Source organism: Thamnophis sirtalis, unplaced genomic scaffold (genome assembly GCF_051295495.1).
Source record: "Thamnophis sirtalis isolate CommonGarterSnake01/CBP01778 unplaced genomic scaffold, rThaSir2_p1.2 scaffold_2, whole genome shotgun sequence".
In the NCBI taxonomy this organism is placed as follows: domain Eukaryota; kingdom Metazoa; phylum Chordata; class Lepidosauria; order Squamata; family Natricidae; genus Thamnophis; species Thamnophis sirtalis.
The window spans coordinates 150398063-150419498 of record NW_028261382.1 but is presented as its reverse complement, the minus strand read 5'-3'; the positions used below and the strand labels follow the sequence as shown (position 1 = coordinate 150419498).

Below are 21436 nucleotides of genomic sequence, written 5' to 3'. Positions count from 1 at the left end.
AGTTTAAAGTATAAGCTGCACAATCTAATTAAGAAGAAACTGTTTTAATAGCCTTATTTAATAGCTAAGCTTATCAGCTGTTTTTAATTTTCAAGATGTTTTTAAGAAATGTAATTCTATTTATTGCAAAAGGTATTCAAAATCTTGAAATTTTTATTTGCTTTCAGCTTCTAGTTCGTGCGGGCGCTAAATTGGATATTCAGGATAAAGATGGGGATACTCCCCTGCATGAGGCCCTGCGACATCATACTTTGTCGCAGCTTCGCCAGCTCCAAGACATGCAAGATGTGGGCAAGGTAGATACAGCTTGGGAGCCCTCCAAGAATACAGTAAGAAAACTTTTATTTCTTCTCTGTTAAATTTTGTCTTTGCAGTGGGCTGTAAAGGCTCTTTTGCCTTGATCTGCTTTCTGTTCTCTGAAAAGAGTTATTTAAAGATTCTGTGCCAGTAAGTAAATATTATTTGATAACACAATAAACCTGGATGTGAATATGGCAAAAGCTATATTAAAAGTTTTTAAATGTTTCAATTTCATTTAATTGACTTTTGAAATCTTTAAACATCAATATATAATATAATATATATAATTAAAGAAGATAATTTGAATAGAGGTGACCTAAAACATTTGCAGTTTGGTGTGTGTGTGTATGTACATATATGTACATATGTGTAAATTGTAAGTATTTAGTATGTGTGATGACATTTCTGTTGCAAAAAGTATCTCCGATCAAGCAGCATATACATTTAATATTAAATAATACAATACAATAGCAGAGTTGGAAGGGACTTTGGAGGTCTTCTAGTCCAACCCCCTGCCTAGGCAGGAAACCCTATACCGTTTCAGACAAATGGCTATCCAACATCTTCTTAAAGACTTGCAGTGTTGGGGCATTCACAACTTCTGGAGGCAAGCTGTTCCACTGTTTAATTGTTCTAACTGTCAGGAAATTTCTCCTCAGTTTTAAGTTGCTTCTCTCCTTGATTAGTTTCTACCCATTGCTTCTTGTTCTACCCTCTGGTGCCTTGGAGAATAGTTTGACTCCCTCTTCTTTGTGGCAACCCCTGAGATATTGGAACACTGCTATCATGTCTCCCCTAGTCCTTCTTTCTCTTAAACTAGACATACCCAGTTCCTGCAACCGTTCTACATATGTTTTAGTCTCCAATCCCCTAATCATCTTTGTTGCTCTTCTCTGCACTCTTTCCAGAGTCTCCACATCTTTTCTACATCATGGCGACCAGAACTGAATGCAGTATTCCAAGTGTAGCCTTACCAAGGCATTATAAAGTGGTATTAACACTTCACGTGATCTTGATTCTATCCCTCTATTTATGCAGCCTAGAACTGTGTTGGCTTTTTTGGCAGCTGCTGCATTCTGCTAGCTCATATTTAAATGGTTGTCCACTAGAACTCCAAGATACCTTTCACAGTTACTACTACTGAGTAAGGTACCACCTATATTGTACCTGTGCATTTCATTTCTCTTGCCTAAATTTAGAACCTTACTCTTTTCACCATTGAATTTCATTTTATTAGATAGTGCCCAATGTTCAAGTTTGTCAAGATCCTTCTGTATCTTTAGCCTGTCTTCTGGAGTGTTGGCTATTCCTGCCAGCTTGGTGTCATCTGTAAATTTAATGAGTTCCCCATTTATTCTCTCATCCAAATCATTGATGAAGATGTTGAAGAGTACTGGGCCTAAAACGGAGACTTGGGGTACTCTACTGCATACTTTTCTCCATGTAGCTGCAGCTCCATTGAGGACTACTTGTTGAGTGCAGTTGGTCAGCCAGTTACAAATCCATCTGGTGGTGATGCTGTCTAACCCACATTCTTCTACTTTATCTAGTAGTAGGTTATGGTCTACCTTATCAAATGCCTTACTGAAGTCCAAGTAAACTATATCGACGGCATTCCTCTGCTCCACTAATTTTGTCACATTATCAAAGAATGTATATGTCTCCTTTATGTATTGGAGTCAAATGTATTGTTTCTATATTCAATAACTTTATATTCAATAACTAGTTTAAAGTAGAGTTATTAAAAAGGATTGCAGAGAAATGTTGCATTAATATTATAACAGTGCTAGCAGGAGGGTTAATTGCTGAGTTTTAAAATATGAACAATGTCAGAATTGTAATAGTGAAAATAACTTTGAGAATCAGGAAGAACAGCTTGTAACCAAGACAATGGTCTGATAAGAGAAATCTGAGTCCAAAGCAGGAATGTAATTTGAGAAATCACCTCAGACCTGACCCTCCCTAGTTTTCTTGAATATAAAGGCAGAGAGGGAAGAGACTCATTCAGACTTGCAAGGTTTTTGTGTAATCTTATAATAAAAGTAGTATTAGCATCCATAAATTTGGTTTTGTGGTCTCAACTATCAGGAAAACTCTGACAAAGGACCCTTTCAGACAAAGGGGTTGACAGGATAAAAATGCATAAAAGGTTAATATAGGATTTAAGATTTTTCAGCATAAATTAGGTCAGCATTTCCTCCTTCTCTTCCGCCCTTCCCTTTCTCTAGTGTTTAACAACCTTTGTTTTGAAATTTCAGATTTTCAGTCTTAATAGGCATGGTTTTTCTCTTTTCTTTGCCAAATTGTATTAGGGCTTACATGGAGAGCGTTGCTCAAACCCAGAGGTCACAGTTCTTTTTTGAGCCAGCCAGCCAGCCAAAAGTAAAGTGGAAGAAAAAAGATGGTGGGGGCTTGTGGTTGGCTGAGGATAGACAATGGGAAAAGTAGAAGGAAAAGGCAGGGGAGGAAATCAGGCACAGGAGAAAAGGAAAAAAGTGGGGAAAGCAATAGAAGAAAGTGGGGAAATACGATATGTATATGCAACCCAAAGAGTCAAAAGGTGTGTGTTTGATGGGGAAAAATTGGAGAACTATTTTGCAGTCATCCTTCATTGTAAATATACATTTTGTAATGTTTGGGATCCTATTGGAAGGTAACAAATGTTGAAAGACGTAATTTTGGAAGAAATTACTTAAAAATGATTTGGGGAAATTGACTCATCTGTTTACAAAAATGTGTAGGGGGCAGAAGATTTGTTCCACATGATAAGCCCGTTGTGAGGGTGACAGCATGTCAGTCACACTTTTCCAAAAATACCTAGAGACCTAAAGGGAGATTAAAGAAATCCAGACTAAAGATATCTTAATTTTGTACAACATTGCATTCTAGAACTGCATTTACTAAAATTTATTAATAGTAATTATATCTGCACACAGGTATAAGATTTTTTTTAATCTTTGATGATATTTTATGCCCAGGAATACAAATTCAAAGAAGTTGCTTGTTTACTTTCTTCCAGTTGATAATGGGATTGGGGACTCAGGGAGCAGAGAAGAAAAGTGCAGCATCTATTGCTTGTTTCCTGGCAGCCAATGGAGCTGACCTTGGTATTCGTAACAAGAAGGGCCAGTCACCGCTTGACTTATGTCCTGATCCTAGCCTCTGTAAAGCATTGGCTAAATGCCACAAAGAAAAAATCAGGTTTGTATTACAAGAAACTACTCTACAGTACTTACATTTCACTACATAGTCTATTTTGTACAGATTAGTTAGATAGTGCTTTACTTTAACCTGGGTTAAATTTAATCATAGTTGCTTCACGGGTATTTTAATTATTTAAATTGTTGTCATTCTAGTCAGTAGACAGCTTGTTGTACTAGAATGATTGATGTATAAATTAAATGGGAAACATTTCCCCTGGCCAATTCTGCTATATTTATAGCAATAGCACTTAGACTTATATACCACTTCACAGTGCTTTACAGTCCTCTCTAAGTGGTTTACAGAGTCAGCATATTGCCTCCTATAATCTGGGTCCCTATTTCATCAACCTCGGAAGGATGGAAGGCTGAGTCAACCTTGAGCTTGATGAGATTCGAACTGCCAAAATGAGACAGCTGGCAGGCAGCAGAAGTAACCTGCAGTACTGCATTCTAACCAATCAGTCTTTATTTAATCAACCACTTTTTAAAAAAAAGACCATATTTTCTTCAGTATACTTTAAACTTATATTTTTTTTATGCTGACTAGGTTAAAGAACTAACGGCTTCATTCATACAGCATAGTAAACTCTGATTAGTTTGAATGTGGTTTTTTATGCCTTAGCACATTATCTCTGTTACAATTAAATATGTAACAGAAAAACACAAACAAGGATTTATTTCTCCGTCAAGTGAAGGATGTTGTACAATCAGTTTCATGTAGTTTTATGTAAGTATTTACTGTTGTATCTTCAGAGTGATTTGGTTGTTTTAACTGAGCCAGGTGGTAACTGCAACTCAGTTTACAACTGAGAGATAAAATCTTACTGACCTCACCAAGATGTGCTTCCAAGTCAGCAGATAAATTTGCAAACTCGGCCATCATTTTCTAAAATGCTTTCTGTAAGATTGTCAGAAAGTATTATATTGTTATTTTCCTAAATTTATAATTACAAATCATTACAAATGTTAATAATACTCCTAATTTTGGATATTATATTCAGTGTGCACATAAATATCTGAATGTAGGCTTGTGTTTAGTGGGCAGGTTGGTTCCCGGAGTCCTTCTATGATCAGCAATGATTCCGAAACCTTAGAAGAATGTATGGTATGTTCTGACATGAAGAGAGATACTCTATTTGGGCCATGTGGGCACATTGCTACTTGTTCCTTGTGTTCACCAAGAGTCAAGAAATGCCTCATTTGCAAAGACCATGTTCAATCAAGAACAAAGGTGTGTGCTTTATTTCATCATTTACCTTTAAAATGAAACATATAGCAAATGCTTAAACAAAGAACAGATATTCCAATTGTTTATAGTTTAAACTCTTGTCAGAAGGAATTAATTATCTTTACAACAGTAGTTCTCCCCATAGTCTTATTTAATGATGTATTCTATTAAATCTAGCATGTACAGTCCTGATTTAGTGAAACCAGAACATCTGGTTCAGCATTCCATTTCTGAAAATGACAACCAGATTCTTTTAAGTAAAAGCAATAATAATTCCTTGTTTTTGCTTCTACATATAGAAGGTTCATGTTGGGATAATTGTAATTGTTTGATAAACGTATCTTCACAGATTTTCTGATTTTTCATATAAAATCATTAAAGTTAGGTAAAACTTCTCTAACTTGAAAAGGAGACAAGGAGGATTAAACTTTGTTAAAATAAATTAAAAGGCGAAGGAGGGCTCTCAGGGCACCAGTCAGCCCCTCAGAGGAGCCCTGACTCCTTTTTTGGAAAGCCAGAACTGACCTCCAAAAGGAAAATATTCCACAGGGCAGGAGCAATGGTAGAGAAGTTGGGATTCTTTAACTGACAGGATCTGCAATATGCCTTCCCTGTCTGCTTGCCAAGTGACCAAATTTTGCTCATGTGACTAAGAGAATGCTGCTATGGCCATAAATACAAGGATCAGTTATAAGTCACTTTTCTCAGTGCTGTTGTAACTTTGAATAGTCACTAAACAAATGGTTTAAGTCCAGAACTACCTGTAAACAGTAGTATATACAGGGATGTATATGCATATATGTACATTAAATCATATTTTTAAGTGTGATGTTAGCTCACTTAGATTGGGTTTAAAACATAGGAGCTGTTTTTCTTTCCTCAGTAATTTGCAAATTTTCCTTCCTTACTGTTTTTTTCCTAATTCTAAATAAGAATGAGCAAGTTAAAAAGTAATGGGCCTTATGTGGAATTTGGGGAACTTACTTAGCTTTGAACATTGTCACTTGATTCATTCTCTTGAACTAGTTATCAATCCATCACTCATGCTGCTTTTACTGTTTATTCAGGAAACTTCAGTGAGGCACTATTTAAAGTATGGAAACACACAGTGCGTAAATGATCATCCCCTCTATCATTTTTGAAACTTCTGCAAAGTTAGTTTTGCAGAAACAATATTGACTCATCAGGAAAATTTGTCTTTCTGCATGCTAGATGTTATCTTTAATAGGTCTTCCTACCACTTAACAAGCATTTAATTGAAGAACTAAATGCTATAAAGTTACTTTATTTTGTTTTTACAGATTGAAGAATGTGTTGTATGCTCAGATAAAAAAGCTGCAGTACTCTTTCAGCCTTGTGGACACATGTGTGCTTGTGAAAGTAAGTAAACAGTTGTTTCTTAAGAGGAATCCAGCAAGTTATTTAAATTGACTTGACATTAGGTGGTTATTACCGTATTTTTCGGAGTATAAGACAGACGGTTTTACCCCAAAAAAGAGGGTGAAAATCTGGGTGCGTCTTATACTCTGAATGTAGCCTCACTCTCCTGATCTGAGCGTCACATTTTCTGGTGGTTCCAGGCTGCGGGGATCCTCACTTCCACTTGGATTTTGATAACGATCTTTTTTGCCTTTAAAACAAACCCTAACACCCTATGCTATTTAACTGGACGGGGTGGGGTGGGGTATGATTTTCATGGGGGCAGAAGAGGAACTTGGCACCGAAGGCTCCACTCCTGAAACACCCCATCTTCCTACCTATAATTGTAGGCATTGAAAGCCTGGCTTTCTTGCAGCAAGTCCGATAGAGACGCAGCACTGTAGTCCTTCTGGATGCTGCCATCTCATAAACACGTTGCGGGCTTCCCAGAAAGCCCCCTACACCTTTGCTGCTTCCTGAAGCGGCCCTGAGAAGTATGAGGGTCAGGATTCAGTTGGCGAAGCAGGCACTGTACAGGAGGCGTAAGACAGTTGCCATGATCTCCACCTCCTTGAACGCCTTCCTTTCAGATCTGCTGCCTTTCACCAACCTCTTCCCTACATATTCATACAATAAGACAGCTTTATTATCATGACAGCCGTTTGAGCGGAAGGTGAACTGCTTTCGCTTCTGATTGTGCTCCATCTGGATGGGGAAGCTGCCACTGCGAGGCTCCCCTCTTTCCTCTGCTTCTGGCTGCTTTGCCTTTGTCCGTGCATGGTGGGGAAGAGTCCAGAGGGGAGCTCGGGAGGGGGGGGGAAGAGCGTGGAATGGAGATTCATCCCCCCTAATCCTGATCAAGCAGTCCTTGCAAGCCAGCTGTCAGGGGAGCAATCCGTGTGGTTCTCCTACCAGGAAACTTTGTATAATGAGAAGAGTGGGAGGGGGGAAAGAAACCCGGCTGTGAAGCCTATACTTGGTGACAGGAACCAAAGCAGCCTTCCTCACGCCAGGTTTTTGGTATCGGGAAGGAAAGCTTTTTCGGGTGGCACGACCACTATTCCCTCCCCGAATGCAGGCACTGCAGACTCACTTTCTCTTTCCTCCTGGCCAGATCTATGGCCTGAAACGCCTTCATTTCAGATCTGCCGGTGTCCACACAGGCCGTTTTTGCAATTGGGGAGGGAATAGTGCTGCTGCCACCTGAAAAGACTTTCCTTCCCGATAACAAAAACCTTCGCAGCCAGAGGGGTTTCACACACACACACACACACACACACACACACACACACACACACACTTCCCATTACAAAGTTTCCTGGTAGGAGAATCACATGGATTGCTCCCCTGACAGCTGGCCTGCAAGGACTGCTTGATCAGGATTGGGGGGAATGGATCCCCATTCCATGCTCTCCCCCACCCCCGCCCAAGGTGTAGGGGGCTTGCTGGGAAGCCCGGTAACATGTTTATGAGATGGCAGTGTCCAGAAGGACTAAAGTGCTGCATCTCTATTGGACTTGCTGCAAGAAAGTCAGGCTTTCTATGCCTACAATTATAGGTAGGAAGACGGGGTGTTTCGGGAGTGGAGCCTTCGGTGCCAAGTCCCTCTTCTGCCACCATGAAAATCATACCCCACCCCATCCAGTTAAATAACATAGGGTGATAGGGTTTGTTTTAAATGGATAAAAAGCTTGTTATCAAAATCCAAGTGGAAGTGAGGATCCCTGCAGCCTGGAACCACCCGAAAATGCGAGGCACAAAGGTGGCTATGGTGTGTGGCAATCCCTGCAGCCTGGAACAGCTGAGTGGGGGTATTCCACCTGCTGTTTGCTGCAAGGATGCTAGCCTGATTAATATTGATGGATGCTGGTAGACAGAGGCAGAAACTTTTTTTCTTGTTTTACTCCCCCAAAATTAAGGTGCGTTGGTGTGTCGTATACTCCGAAAAATAGGGTATATAAACGCTGATCTTTGAGTTTGCTATATTTGGCAAAAACCTTTACTATCTATTAAAATTGAATTTAAGTTTGGTTAAGGCATACTAGTTTTAATTTTTTTTCTTTGCAGATTGTGCCAGCCTTATGAAAAAATGTGTGCAATGTCGGGCAGTGGTAGAACGAAGAGTTCCTTTTATTATGTGCTGTGGTGGGAAAGGTACCGAAGAAACCATAGATGACATTAGTGAGTTGTTGTTGTTGTTGTTGTTGTTGCTCTGCTGCTGCTGCTGCTGCTGCTGCTCCTCCTCCTCCTCCTCCTCTTGTTCTTCTTCTCTTCTTCTTCTTCTTGTTCTTCTTCTCTTCTTCTTCTTCATAGTAGTAATAATAGTAATAGAATGTATACATGACAGCCGCAACCATTGTAGTGTTTTAGCTAGCAGTCTTTGGAATTTTATTTTTAATTCTTAACTAAGAAACCTATGAATCAAATCAAAAGGGTGTTGAATCTATATCCTAATAAGTTTGAGAAACTGAAAAGCAATGCACGAAGCCATTTCAGTTTACATTTTTTCTCCAGCACTTTGGAAATAGAGCTTCACACCCTTCAGCCTTTTCTCATAAGAAAAATGCATGAACTGTTTATCATTTCCAAAGAAGTGATAGTGATTAGAAGACATTGTCAATATGGTGTAATAATTAAGATGCTGGTCTGGCATTGGGGAGACTCAAGTTCAAATCTATCTTTATAGAAGCTCACTGGGTGATTTTTGGACAAATGATTCTTTGTCAGCAAACTGTATCACACAGGTGGTTGCAATAGGAAAGAGGAGGAAAGCCTAACAAATACATAAACTAAAAATTTATCTACTTAAAGCTTTAACTACTCAATTACAAATATTGGCTTTTTGTAGTGATCTGTTTAAATTCACACACCGAAGCTGAATTCTGATAATAAATTTCAGAATTCAGAAGATTAGTATGTAGATAGGATGGATACATATCAGGGGTGAAATTCAGCAGGTTCTGGCAGTTTCTGGAGAACCGGTAGCGGAAATTTTGAGTAGTTCAGAGAACCGGCAAATACCATCTCTGGCTGGCTCCAGAGTGGGGAGGGAGTAGGGATTTTGCAGTATCCTTTCCCCAGGAGTGAGGAGGGAATGGGGATTTTGCGGTACCCTTCCCCTGCCACGCCCACCAAGCCACACCCACGGAACCAGTAGTTTAAAAAAATGAATTTCACCACTGATATATATTTGTTGGTTCTTTTAATATCAGCTGTAAAAAAAGCTGTTAAAATCCACAAATGAAAATATATCAACCAGGCTAGATGAACATTTGAAGTAACTTTGGATGAAGATGATAATGATGATTCTTCAAGCATTGTCTGTCATTATTTCCTCCTCTGTGCATTATTTAGCAAGTGGAAACATTCCTGTTATGCAGAAGGATAAGGATAATACTAATGTCAATGCTGACGTGCAGAAATTACAGCAGCAGTTGCAAGACATAAAGGAACAGGTAAATTAAATCAAATATGACAATAATATACTTTGTTAGAAAACAATTATGTGAATATTTTCAGGGTAAGTGCTACATAATGAAAAATTCAAATGATACACATATTGAGGGCAAAATATTCTTCAAGTTTACTAGATTCCATAAACATCAGGGATTTGTCCAGGTAGTCACCAGGTGTCAACACTAACTCAAGGGCTAAATAAATAAATATTTTAATAATAGATATTTTCCTGACTTTTTAAAAAATAAAATATACAGAAATATATTTCTTTATATCTCAGAAAAGCATAGTGTGATATAAATGTAAAAAGTAGAACTTGCATGTGTAAGTACAATTGGTGTGCAAGATTAAAGATTTTGAGGCATTATTTCCATTAAATCTTAAATGGTATTTTACATGGACAAACATCTTTGCAGATACCTACTTTATAAAGTATAAAATCAGGAAATACTGTATATCTTTGCCTGAGATTTAAAAAAAATTTTTTTTGGAGAGTATTTTTTCCTTTCATTGTACCTTATTGTCAGACATGAAGACATTCACTTTCTTGAAATAAACCAATCTGAAATATAATTAAAAAAATAGACAGTGCTTGTGAGGCTTTCCTTTGAAGCCTTAATAGACAGCAGTGTTAAATTCAACTCTATTTCTTTTGAACTAGGGGAGTGAGGAAGTTCTACTGCGATGCTACTGCTTGGGGAAGTATCCATCATGATAATAAATATATTTATCCCTCATTCCCTCTGCCCATTTCTGCTTTAGGGAGTAGTCACCTTCAGCAGTTGTAACCGCCATGGTATAATGTGAGTCCTTCATTAGGTCAGTGTTTTTCAACCTTTTTTGTGCAAAGGCACACTTTTTTCATGAAAAAAATCACGAGGCACACCACCATTAGAAAATGTTAAAAAATTTTAACTCTGTGCCTATATTGACTATATATAAAGTAATTTTCCCACGGCACACCTTACACTATGTCACGGCACACTAGTGTGCCGCGGCACAGTGGTTGAAAAACACTGCATTAGGTGATTTCTTATTTGATAGTTGTCTTAAGTTCTGTATAATAATGTATTAAAATAGTGTATTTAATATAAGCTAAACTACTTCTAGGTAGAATGATGTTAACTCTCCTTATATTTGCCATTTGTTTCTGCAGTTTGAGTTTTCTGGAAGTATATGTATACAAGATTAAGTACTATAGTTGATTATTGTACTCCCAAGGAAACGTTTATTTCTTCATTTCTCTTTACAGACCATGTGCCCTGTATGCTTGGACCGCCTGAAGAATATGATCTTTCTCTGCGGTCATGGAACCTGTCAGCTTTGTGGGGATCGAATGAGTGAATGTCCTATCTGTCGAAAGGCTATTGAACGAAGAATTCTTTTGTATTAAAATGTCAAGTGTCTTATGCTTGTGACATTATGACTACATTTTGCTTTTTGGATCCCCATAAATTAGTATGAAAGGTAGTTGTAAAGATATGTCTAGCATTACAGGAAGAGTTACATTGTAAATGCTGATGTCTACAACACAGATTATTATTTGCACAATCAACTTCTACCATGAAGAAATTTAAAGTAAGATTGGATTACTTATCAACACAGTTTGTTTATATCTTCTTCTCCAGAACCCCTTTATGTTAAAGGGATAATCCTGATTTTCTAGCTTGGCATTTTTGTTTTACACGTAGACTCTTAATTTCAATGATATTAATTTTTATAATGTCAGTTGCTTTTGTGTACAAATATTTTTAATTTTCTAATTTTCATAGTAATAATGTCGGTCAAACTACAACAACAAGCTAAAGAATCTAGCTAAGTTGAGGAATTAAAACATTTGACATAATAACTAAATAGCATTTCAGTATTACATATTGCCTTTAAAATCTGAAAGCTGATAATTCTGCATGGTCAGTGGGTTTATTTGTTGTTGTTTTTTAAGAAAAAGGAGATCAAAAGTAATTTAGCATGCATTCTCATGACATATTGATCCTTCTATAATTTTCTATTAGAAATACTTTTTCCGGAACTCAGGGAAATTCCAGATGTGTTTGAAAACAATACAGGCTGTTACTAGTAATAAAAAGAGAACTGTGCAAGCAAACTCTTACGCTTGAAGGCTATTTTGAATCTCACCTGATGAACCAATGTTTAGGACAGTGACAAAATACATTATATTATTTGCATAGTTATTGTTTTAAATATGCTTTCTGGCTACAGGGTTATATCCATAATTTGTCATATTTAGACTTTGTTTTAAGTCAATGAATATTGAATTAGTTAAAAATTATAGTGTCTAGTTAACTACTTTGCAAAAAGCAAATATATATCAAGATTATATAACAACTGTAGCAAGAATGTTCATTATTTTTGCAAATGTCACAATATTTGTCATCTGCCTTTACTATCAATCCCTCTGGGATTTGAGATAATTCCGTTAATATCTTCATTTTAATAGAAATATGGAAGGACTTAAGACATGTTTTGAATACTCGGTGGTATGATAAATTGGAACACCAAATATTAAATTACTTTCTAAAGATGATGCATGATTTTTACATTTGTAACTGACAGAAGTGCCAGTTCTTGTATTTATCATCAGTGAATTCTTATAAGCATATGAGTTGCTTTTCCTCTTAATTATTTAAGAAAATTGCTTGTGGGAGTATTGGATATTTGGTGAAATTACCAATCTTTGCCAAGTTTTTTTTGTATGTTTAGTTGCTACTGCAAATGTCTGCAGATTGCATTGTAGCAGTGTTGATCATGTATTATACCAACTTTTCCTGGCCCAGGAACCTACCTGTATCTCTAATTTTATTTTATTTTTTTTAAAAATCTTTTTCTTAAAGCATATAAGCCTGAAAATAGGCACATTATTTCTCTGTTAGGGTTACACTACCACACTGTTTTCAGCATTTTCCTCCTAAAATTTCTCTGGGCTTAATATTTTGGTTCTGCCCTTTCCAGGAATGATGTTTGTCTATTTCTGCAACCCTTGGAGGGCAAGGTTTTCTCTTTTTTTTAAGTTATCCTTTCCTGATATATTGTAGAACACTACACCAATATATAGTTGTAGAGATTCATTTAGTAAAATGTCTCATATATTGACAATATTTTTGGTAATGAAAGTGTTTTAAGACTTAACTTTTGAAACTGCCAGATATCCAGATTTCTGTATTGGTATAATGAAATTTGCATACATACAAATTTGGAATAAACACTTTTGAGTATATTATGCTTAATTCTTAATAAACATAGATAAGAATGACATGATTTTGCAGCATAACCTTCTTTTAGCTGCATTAACATTATTGGCCTTTGGAACTTAATTATATTAGTTTAAAAGGAAGCATAAAAAGAAATTGGTTTGGGAATGAAGTATAAATCTGTTAAATCAGTGAACAAACCAAACAGAAACCACTGTTTTAAGTTGGTGGTTATAATCACTGTAATATTTCTTTATTGCTGTTCCTTCATAGCCCTTGCCAGGATTTGATTGGGAATTTTTTTACAACTGTGCTTGGGAAAGGGCTAGAAAAATCTTTTTTTTTTCATCTCTGAATATTAGATGCAACATGGCACCATTATCACTTGCCATTTAATCTATAATTTCATATGAAGTATAGATCTCAGCTAAAACATCCAGCTTAATTTTTGAATTTTCTTGCTTCTCTTTCCTATTTTTTGTAACATCTTATCTGAAAAAGAGTTCTGGAGAATTCAAGCATTTGCATATCCTTTTATGGCATTTTGGTTGCAATAAAAATATTTACCCCAACTACAGAATTTGGTTATTTTTTTCTTCATGAATTGTTATAATTGTTTTACACTCACTTTCTGTCAAATATACTCAAAATTATACATTTTTAGAACATTCTTTTTGTTTTGATTGGGAAATTCATTCCTGACTTGCGTAATAGTCTTTCTAATTTAATTATTTCCACAGGCATTAGCATGCTTATATACAGAAATATTTTTAGACTAGTATTTATTTATATAATAATTCAGAGGTATCCAATATCTAAATATAAACAATTGTTTAAATTGATTTGGGACATCAAGTTTATGTTAGGAAATATGCTAAACATAGCATATATGTGTTGAATAATATCCCCCCCCCAAAAAAAAAAGGATAGTTACCAAAGATTCAGTAGCCAAATTTCTTGTTGCTTACAGACTTACTGTCCATATCCAACCCTGCCTCAGTTTCTGGAATACAGTTAGGATAGCTCTCTCCTTGTTAATATTGAGAAGACAGAAGAAACTGCCGCCTTCATGCAGTGTCTAGGAACCAAACACAATCAAATGGAAGAAAAAACAATAATGCATGTAAGATGTTCAATATTGGAAAGAATGATAAGAAGTGCTATACTGACCTCAAATAAAATATATGACTCCTATTGAATCTTAACTTTTAGATTGCATAATAATTATGTTAAGCTAATAATGTTGAAGCAAAAGGACACAGTTTTTCGAGATTCCTTTGTTAAGTAGTTAAATAGATTTATTTAACATTTGTATAATGCATCTAATTGTTAAAACATATGAAACTAGACGTTGGATTTAAATTTTTACTTGTATTAAAATGCAAGTTGAAAGTTGAAATGGATAGCCACATCAAACTATTTTATAAATATATATTATAATTTTGTCAGGAAACTAAATGGCAACACAACAAGCAAAGTATGTGGAACACAGTTTGCTTCCTCCAAGATCTCCAGCAATGTGCCAACTCCAGTGCTTAACAACCATGGTTCTTTAACTGTTTAACCCCATTATCCTTTTTCCCAGTCTCAATATCATTAGGCTCACAAAAAAACCTCCAATTCTCATGTTTTACATCTCAGCAGCAGCAGCAGTCCCAAACTCATAAATGGTGAGTCTTCAATTCATAAACAAGCTATTACTAAATGCTTCATTACATATATACACTTGAATATGCCCCAATTGTCTTCTTGGGCATAATTACCCCTCACTTTAAGAATTGCTTTACACACTGCCAATGTTTTTCTGCAGCTGTATATATTGGAACTGAAAGGGACAACCAGCAAAATCTTACAAAATGGCTGGCACTATTTCATAGCTAATGTGGGAAAAGTGCAATGTGCTTACTAGGAGTTTCAGTTTTTATTTCTTTGGTGTACAATATACAGTGGAAAATGACAAGACACACTCATTTCCCACACATGCAATTCATAACATACACATACAGCTATGAAAAAGTCCTGCATGCTTTACAGTTTATGACATTTTTTGGATAGGCCATTGATTTTATGATATTTTATGCTAACTACTATGCAAATATTATATTTAAATAAATGCTGGTGGTTTTTAAGTGAAAAGCATAAGCTTTTTGCAATTTGGTGCTGTTTGGATGGGGATTGTGAATTTTCTTCCATGCTTACAACGCATGCTTACAATGACTATGAAAACAGATTAACTGATGCATACCCAGTGGCATACGTGTTGCAATTACTAAGGCCGATGCTAGTGTTTTATTAACATTTTTATTGTTTGTGGCCCTGAAAAGGACCATCTAGGTAACCAAACATGGTTACTAATATGAAATTGGCCAGCTCTTATTGCTTATCACCAGGCGGCATTGCTTTGCCATAGACTGTATAAGCCTTTGCATGTGATCTTTGGTGACAATGTGTTGCCAGGCTGCAGTAATGGATTCAATCAGCTCCTGCTTGGTCTTCGGATGTTTCTTGTTTATTTCATAACCAATCTTGGCCCACACGTTCTCAATTGGGTTCAAATCCGGGCTCTGAGCTGGCCAATCCAGGAGTTGAACACCATGCTTCTTCATCCACTGCAGGACAGACTTGGCTCGATGACAAGGAGCATTGTCATCCTGGAAGTAAAAGTCCTTCCCTACAAGTTGCTGAGCTGAAGGAAGCATGGTCTTTTCCAGGACTTCAACATACTGCTTGGAATTCATGATTCCCTGCACAATTTGTATCTGACCAATACCAGAAGCAGCGATACAGCCCCAGATCATCATGTGCAATGGATGCTTCACAGATAGATTCAGGCAGTACGCCCTAAATTCTTCAGCTGGAAATGTTCTGACATATTTATTGCACTGATTCTCAGTTAAGTAGAAATTGCTCTCATCACTGAAGATGACCTTGGCCCACTGTTCATTGGTCCACTTGGCATACTTCTTGGCCCACACACGTCTCGATGAGAGCAATGAACGTCTGTGTCAAAGATTTACTTTGAGCTCTGCAGCCTTTGAGCCTTCTGACACTGTGCTTGTGCACACTTGCATCACATGTTTCACCCCAAATCTGAGGTGAGTTTCCTGTCAGCCATCAAAATGCATTGTAGAGCCCGATCTTGCTATTTTGTCCACTTTGTCAGAGCCTGTCATCAACTGAACCAGTTATTTGGTATTTTTCAACCACTCTGCTCACTGTGGTGGGGTGGCATTTCACTCTCTTGGCTATTTCTTTACAGCAGTAACCCTCTTCATGAAGCACAATGATGCGATGCCGCTGCTCAGTACTGGTGAAAGCAAAGGCCTTCTCGATGCTATTTCATGCCTAGTCAGAGAGTATGACAACATTGATTGGCTCATAGATTTAGCCTCTCTGCATTTTGATTGGTCAGCCAAAGCTTGCTGCTGTTTGGCTACTTTCAATCCTAACATTCTCGAAAATTCAAGTTGTGTTTATTTTAGCACATAAACTCACTCAAAACCTAAAAAAGACTTTGGTTATATTAATAAAAATTATGTATCTCGATCCGATTACAGAATTTTTTATAAGTACTAATTTTGTGTGGTTTCTATGAGTGAAAAGTTGATTAAACGTCAGCCTGGACCACAAAAGGCACGTCCATGTCTGGGTGCTTTAGGACTGGTTCCTTCGCAAAGAGGCGTTTCAACTTCTCGAAAGCAGCTTGACAGTCCATAGTCCAGTCCAGCGGTTTGCTAGGTTTAGGCTTAGCCCCTCCTTTCGATTTAAGGAGGTTAGTTATAGGGAGAGCTATCTTAGCGAAGGAGGGAATAAACTGACGATAGAAGTTAGCAAATCCCAAAAATCTCTGTAATTGCTTATGTGTACGTGGGGCCTCCCATTCGGTGACAGCCTTGACCTTAGCGGGGTCCATTTCTATCCCCTTGTGGAAGATTGGATAGCCCAGGTAATCAACCTTTTCCTGATGAAATTTGCACTTGGACAATTTGGCATACAGTTCTGCTGCTCGGAGTTTCTTCAGAACTGTGCGAACAAGCTTCACGTGTTCTTCACGTGTTTCCGTGTAAATAAGGATATCGTCTAAATAGACCATTACGCCTTTGTAAAGATGGTCATGTAAAACCTCATTAATCAGTTGCATAACAACTGCTGGCGCCCCCAGGAGGTCAAATGGCATTACTCGAAATTGAAAGCAACCAAGGGGGCAGTTGAAAGCAGTTTTCCATTCGTCCCCCTCTTTAATTCTGACCCTATAGTATGCTTCCCTTAGGTCCAATTTAGTGAAAATCTGGCCCTTCCTCAGTTGGGCCAGCATGTCCTTAATCAGTGGTAAAGGATAGAGGTTCTGAGCAGATATGCAGTTTAAGTTTTTGAAATTAACACAATCTGAAGGAGCCATCTTTCTTTTCTCTGAACAATACTAGCACAGCTACCTTGGGCCTTGCTGGTTCAATGAAACCCCTTTCTAAGTTTTTATCAATGAATTTCCTCATTTCTTCCATCTCTCTAGGGGACATTGAATATATTTGGGGCTTTGGAAGCTTTACTCCAGGCAAAATATCAATGGTGCAATCTGTGGGCCTGTGAGGGGGTAATTTATCAGAAGATTTTTCACTAAAAACATCCTTGAGGTCCCAATATTCCTTTGGAATTCTCTCCTCCCCCTCAATTTTCTCCTGTCCCCTGGCTGCCAGTGTGGGGGCAGTAGTATCAGAATCTGGAGCTTCAGTCTTCCCCACGGGGTGTGGTTGTCCGAATTCATAACCACCCCTCTCTCCAGTTAATGTGTGGGTTCCATCTACGGAGCCAGGGGAGTCCTAAAATAAGGGGCCGGTCCATCCCAGGTGCCACAATAAAAGTTATCATTTCTTGGTGGGTACCCATCCACATCTTGATGGGCTCAGTAGAAAAATGAGCAGGACCTCCCCCCGCAATAGAGCCATCTATTTGGCAAAAAGCAATAGGGATTTTTAAAGCTTTTAGTTTCAAGCCCAGCTTCTCAACCATTTCAGGGCTTATCATGCAGCAGGAGCAACCAGAATCTAAAAGAGCCATAAGTTTTTCTTTTGCGCCAGAAGAGGGCACTCTAAGCTCAATGGGAATAAGCATGGGGCCAGAGCGGGAACTTACCCAGCGATCAGCATCTTCATAGTCACTATCATGAGATGAGCTGGGACTTCCGTTTCCCCGCTCCTCTGTCTCAAAGCGGCGAGAAGGTTCTTCCCCAGCCAAGGCGGTTTCCCTTCTCTTGCCTGGAGGCTTCTCAGGTTTCCTCTCCCTCCGGGGGTGGTGGAGCAGAGGGTGTCAGTTTGACTCGGCAATTCACAGCACGATGCCCCTCCTTCCCACAGCGGAAACAAGCGGGAGGGCTTGGGCTTGCCTGCAAAACCTCCCCTACCCCCTTTTTCACTCTTTGGCGGGGGGGGTTTTAGGGGGGGTGGAGGGGATGCCTCAACTTCTCTCTCTTCCATGCAATGAAGACTGGTTAAATCAAGCTCGCTATCTGCAGCATTCTCATATCAAGGCTCCAAGTGGCGGGGAATTCGTCTGTTTACGCACTGCTGGTAAACATCTTTATCTAAGCCATCAGCAAATTGATCCAACAAGGCTTCTTCAGACCATCCCCTCATATAGGCCAACAACTCCTGGAATTCCTGCACATATTCAGGCACAGTCTTTTTTCCCTGTCTGAGGGTTGTAAATTTTAGCCTAGCTCGACGCTCAGTGAGGGGGTCGTCAAACCTTCACCTCATTGCCGCCATAAAGTCATCAAAATTCCTCAGGAGCGGGGAGTTACTATTATGTAATCCGACCATCCAGTCTGCTGCTTTCTTCTCTAGGGCCATTAACACTATTCTCAATTTAGATTCATCAGAGTCCAAATCAGGCCCATATATTTGCATATAATTCCAGACCTGAATAATAAACAACCCCAGACCGCTGGGCTCTCCATCATACTTTACGCTTAAGGGTGGGACCTTAACCATCCGGCATCGCCTGCCCCGCCCCCTGCTCTCGGAATGTCTCTAGCCGCAGGGGGAGAGGTCGGTGCTGGGTTTTACTTGCTCCTGTGTCATTCTGAGCCTTAGGAGAAAAAAGCCGAGGGTAGTAACTGAAGCCATTCTCAGCTGTTCTCCCTATCACATTTTTCAGTAAGCTACAGCTAGCTGGGGAATTCTGGGAGTAGAAGCCCATATAAAAGTAGATGAATTTGACAAACACTAATTTAGTTGTAGCTCTTTTAAAATAATAAAGTTGCTAAACCAATATGGTAAAGTGAGTATCAAAAAAAATTATTACCTGATTGTCCTATGTTCATTTGAATAGAAAGATGAAACATCAAGCTAGATATAGCATTTTTCTATGGAAAAACCATAATTTGAATTGAGAAATTCAGACAAGAAGAAGAGATTAATCTTCACCCTGAGGTTCCTGTTTATCTTTGGAAGAAAAGCATACAGTAATCATATTACTACTTCCTTGGCCAAATAAAGGCTAACCCTAACCCTTATTTTAATTAGAGGGGGGGGGGAGTTTCACTCCTCACAATATGTCATAGCCATAGCCAGGATCTCTCGGTTTCTCAGCCTCTAATCGTCATCAGTTTAAATGCAATCAGTGACTTCTTGCCGCATCTGGAAACACACAGCAACTAAGTAATTATAGCTTAATTGCAAGAATTTATGCTAGTCCTCAAGTTTTTATTAAGCCACTAACAAGCATGGCTTGAAAGACGTTAAGTTGTTCATTTCTCCTATCAGCCAGGATAAGGTCATTATTATTAGATTTGATTATGAACTCTAAACAAATTTTATTGCCTCGGGAGTTAGATTTTAAGAACTGGCATTTTATTCCACTGCATATGACTTAGCAATATGAATCAAACTGCATTGCTTGCAAATATTGACCCATTCTCATGTTATGAATATCTACAAGCTTCAAGGGCTTCCTTATTAATTTGCAAAACAATGTTCTTGTGTGGTGCTCTGCTTCTACAGATCGAATCTGCCCACTGAAAAGAGAAACTCAGATGGTTTAGAGAACAGTAAAAGCAGAAATCATTCCAGTTTGCAATGCTAATGGGCAAAGTCCATTTAGATGAAGTGATTTCCATTGGATACTCCTACAAGCCTTTTGTTTTGAGCATCAGATAGGGTCACCATATCATATGGCCCCAAGCTGGCAACAAAGAGGTACTGGAAATTCTTAACTCTTTTTTGGCTAATATTATAGAATAACTTAGCTACTGCAGGTCTGAATTGGAAATACTTTCAAATTATAAAAGATAGAGCAAGATTAAGTAATACCATAGCAGAAATGAAAGACCACTAACCTTTGCTTTAGTTGAAAACGCGCCGGTCTTCTTGGTGCTTTTTTCAGGGATTGAATCTTGTTCTTGGTAACTAAGGTTTGTTCATTAAGCTATTTCTTAAATTTCATGAGGACTATAATGTTCTTATTGTGAACATGAAACCTTTCTCCTGCCTGTGTTTTTCTTTCCACAAATTTACTTTTTCCCATCTTGGTCCCTGCTAGTGCATATGCATTCTACTGAACTGCACAACCTGGTTCTGAAAAATCTGCTATCAATGCTATAACCAAATGTCATTCCAACATACTGAGAATTTGATCAAGTTTAATACAATACAATAGCAGAGTTGGAAGGGACCTTGGAGGTCTTCTAGTCCAACCCCCTGCATAGGCAGGAAACTGTATACCATTTCAGACAAATGGCTATCCAACATCTTCTTAAATACTTACAGTGTTGGGGCATTCACAACTTCTGGAGGCAAGCTGTTTCACTGATTAAGTGTTCTAACTCAGTGTTTTTCAACCTTTTTTGTGCAAAGGCACACTTTTTTCATGAAAAAAATCACGAGGCACACCACCATTAGAAAATGTTAAAAATTTTTAACTCTGTGCCTTTATTGACTATATATAAAGTAATTCTCCCACGGCACACCTTACACTATGTCACGGCACACTAGTGTGCCACGGCACAGTGGTTGAAAAACACTGTTCTAACTGTCAGGAAATTTCCCCTCAGTTCTAAGCTGCTTCTCTCCTTGATTAGTTTCCACCCATTGCTTCTTGTTCTACCCTCAGGTGCCTTGGAGAATAGTTTGACTCCCTCTTCTTTGTGGCAACCCCTGAGATGTTGGAACACTGCTATCATGTCTCCCCTAGTCCTTCTTTCTCTTAAACTAGACATACCCAATTCCTGCAACCGTTCTTCATATGATTTAGTCTCCAGTCCTCTAATCATCTTTGTTGTTCTTCTCTGCACACTTTCCAGAGTCTCCACATCTTTTCTACATCATGGCAACCAAAACTGAATGCATTATTCCAAGTGTGGCCTTACCAAGGCATTATAAAGTGGTATTAACCCTTCACATGATCTTGATTCTATCCCTCTGTTTATGTAGCCTAGAACTGTGTTGGCTTTTTTGGCAGCTGCTGCACACTGCTGGCTCATATTTAAATGGTTGTCCACTAGGACTCCAAGATCCCTTTCACAGTTACTACTACTGAGCAAGGTACCGCCTATACTGTACCTGTGCATTTCATTTCTCTTGCCTAAATGTAGAACCTTACTCTTTTCACCATTGAATTTCATTTTA

The 21436-nt window shown here is 38.2% G+C and overlaps 1 protein-coding gene across 4 annotated transcripts in view; it reads left to right on the top strand.

Moving 5' to 3' along the window:
- MIB1 (MIB E3 ubiquitin protein ligase 1) overlaps positions 1 to 13387 on the top strand; it is a 52632-nt gene extending 39245 nt beyond the window's left edge. For 2 of the 4 annotated variants that reach the window (XM_014056248.2, XM_014056246.2), the window contains exons 15-21: positions 168 to 329; positions 3320 to 3501; positions 4542 to 4734; positions 6033 to 6111; positions 8218 to 8331; positions 9505 to 9605; positions 10859 to 13387. In XM_014056248.2, coding sequence (XP_013911723.1) covers positions 168 to 329; positions 3320 to 3501; positions 4542 to 4734; positions 6033 to 6111; positions 8218 to 8331; positions 9505 to 9605; positions 10859 to 10999 — 972 coding nt within the window. In that variant the 3' untranslated portion in view covers positions 11000 to 13387. Of the gene's footprint in view, positions 1 to 167; positions 330 to 3319; positions 3502 to 4541; positions 4735 to 6032; positions 6112 to 8217; positions 8332 to 9504; positions 9606 to 10267; positions 10410 to 10858 lie in introns of all 4 variants that reach the window. The other 2 variants (XR_015695661.1, XM_014056247.2) reach the window with 2 other exon arrangements.
- Positions 13388 to 21436: the final 8049 nt, after the last annotated feature.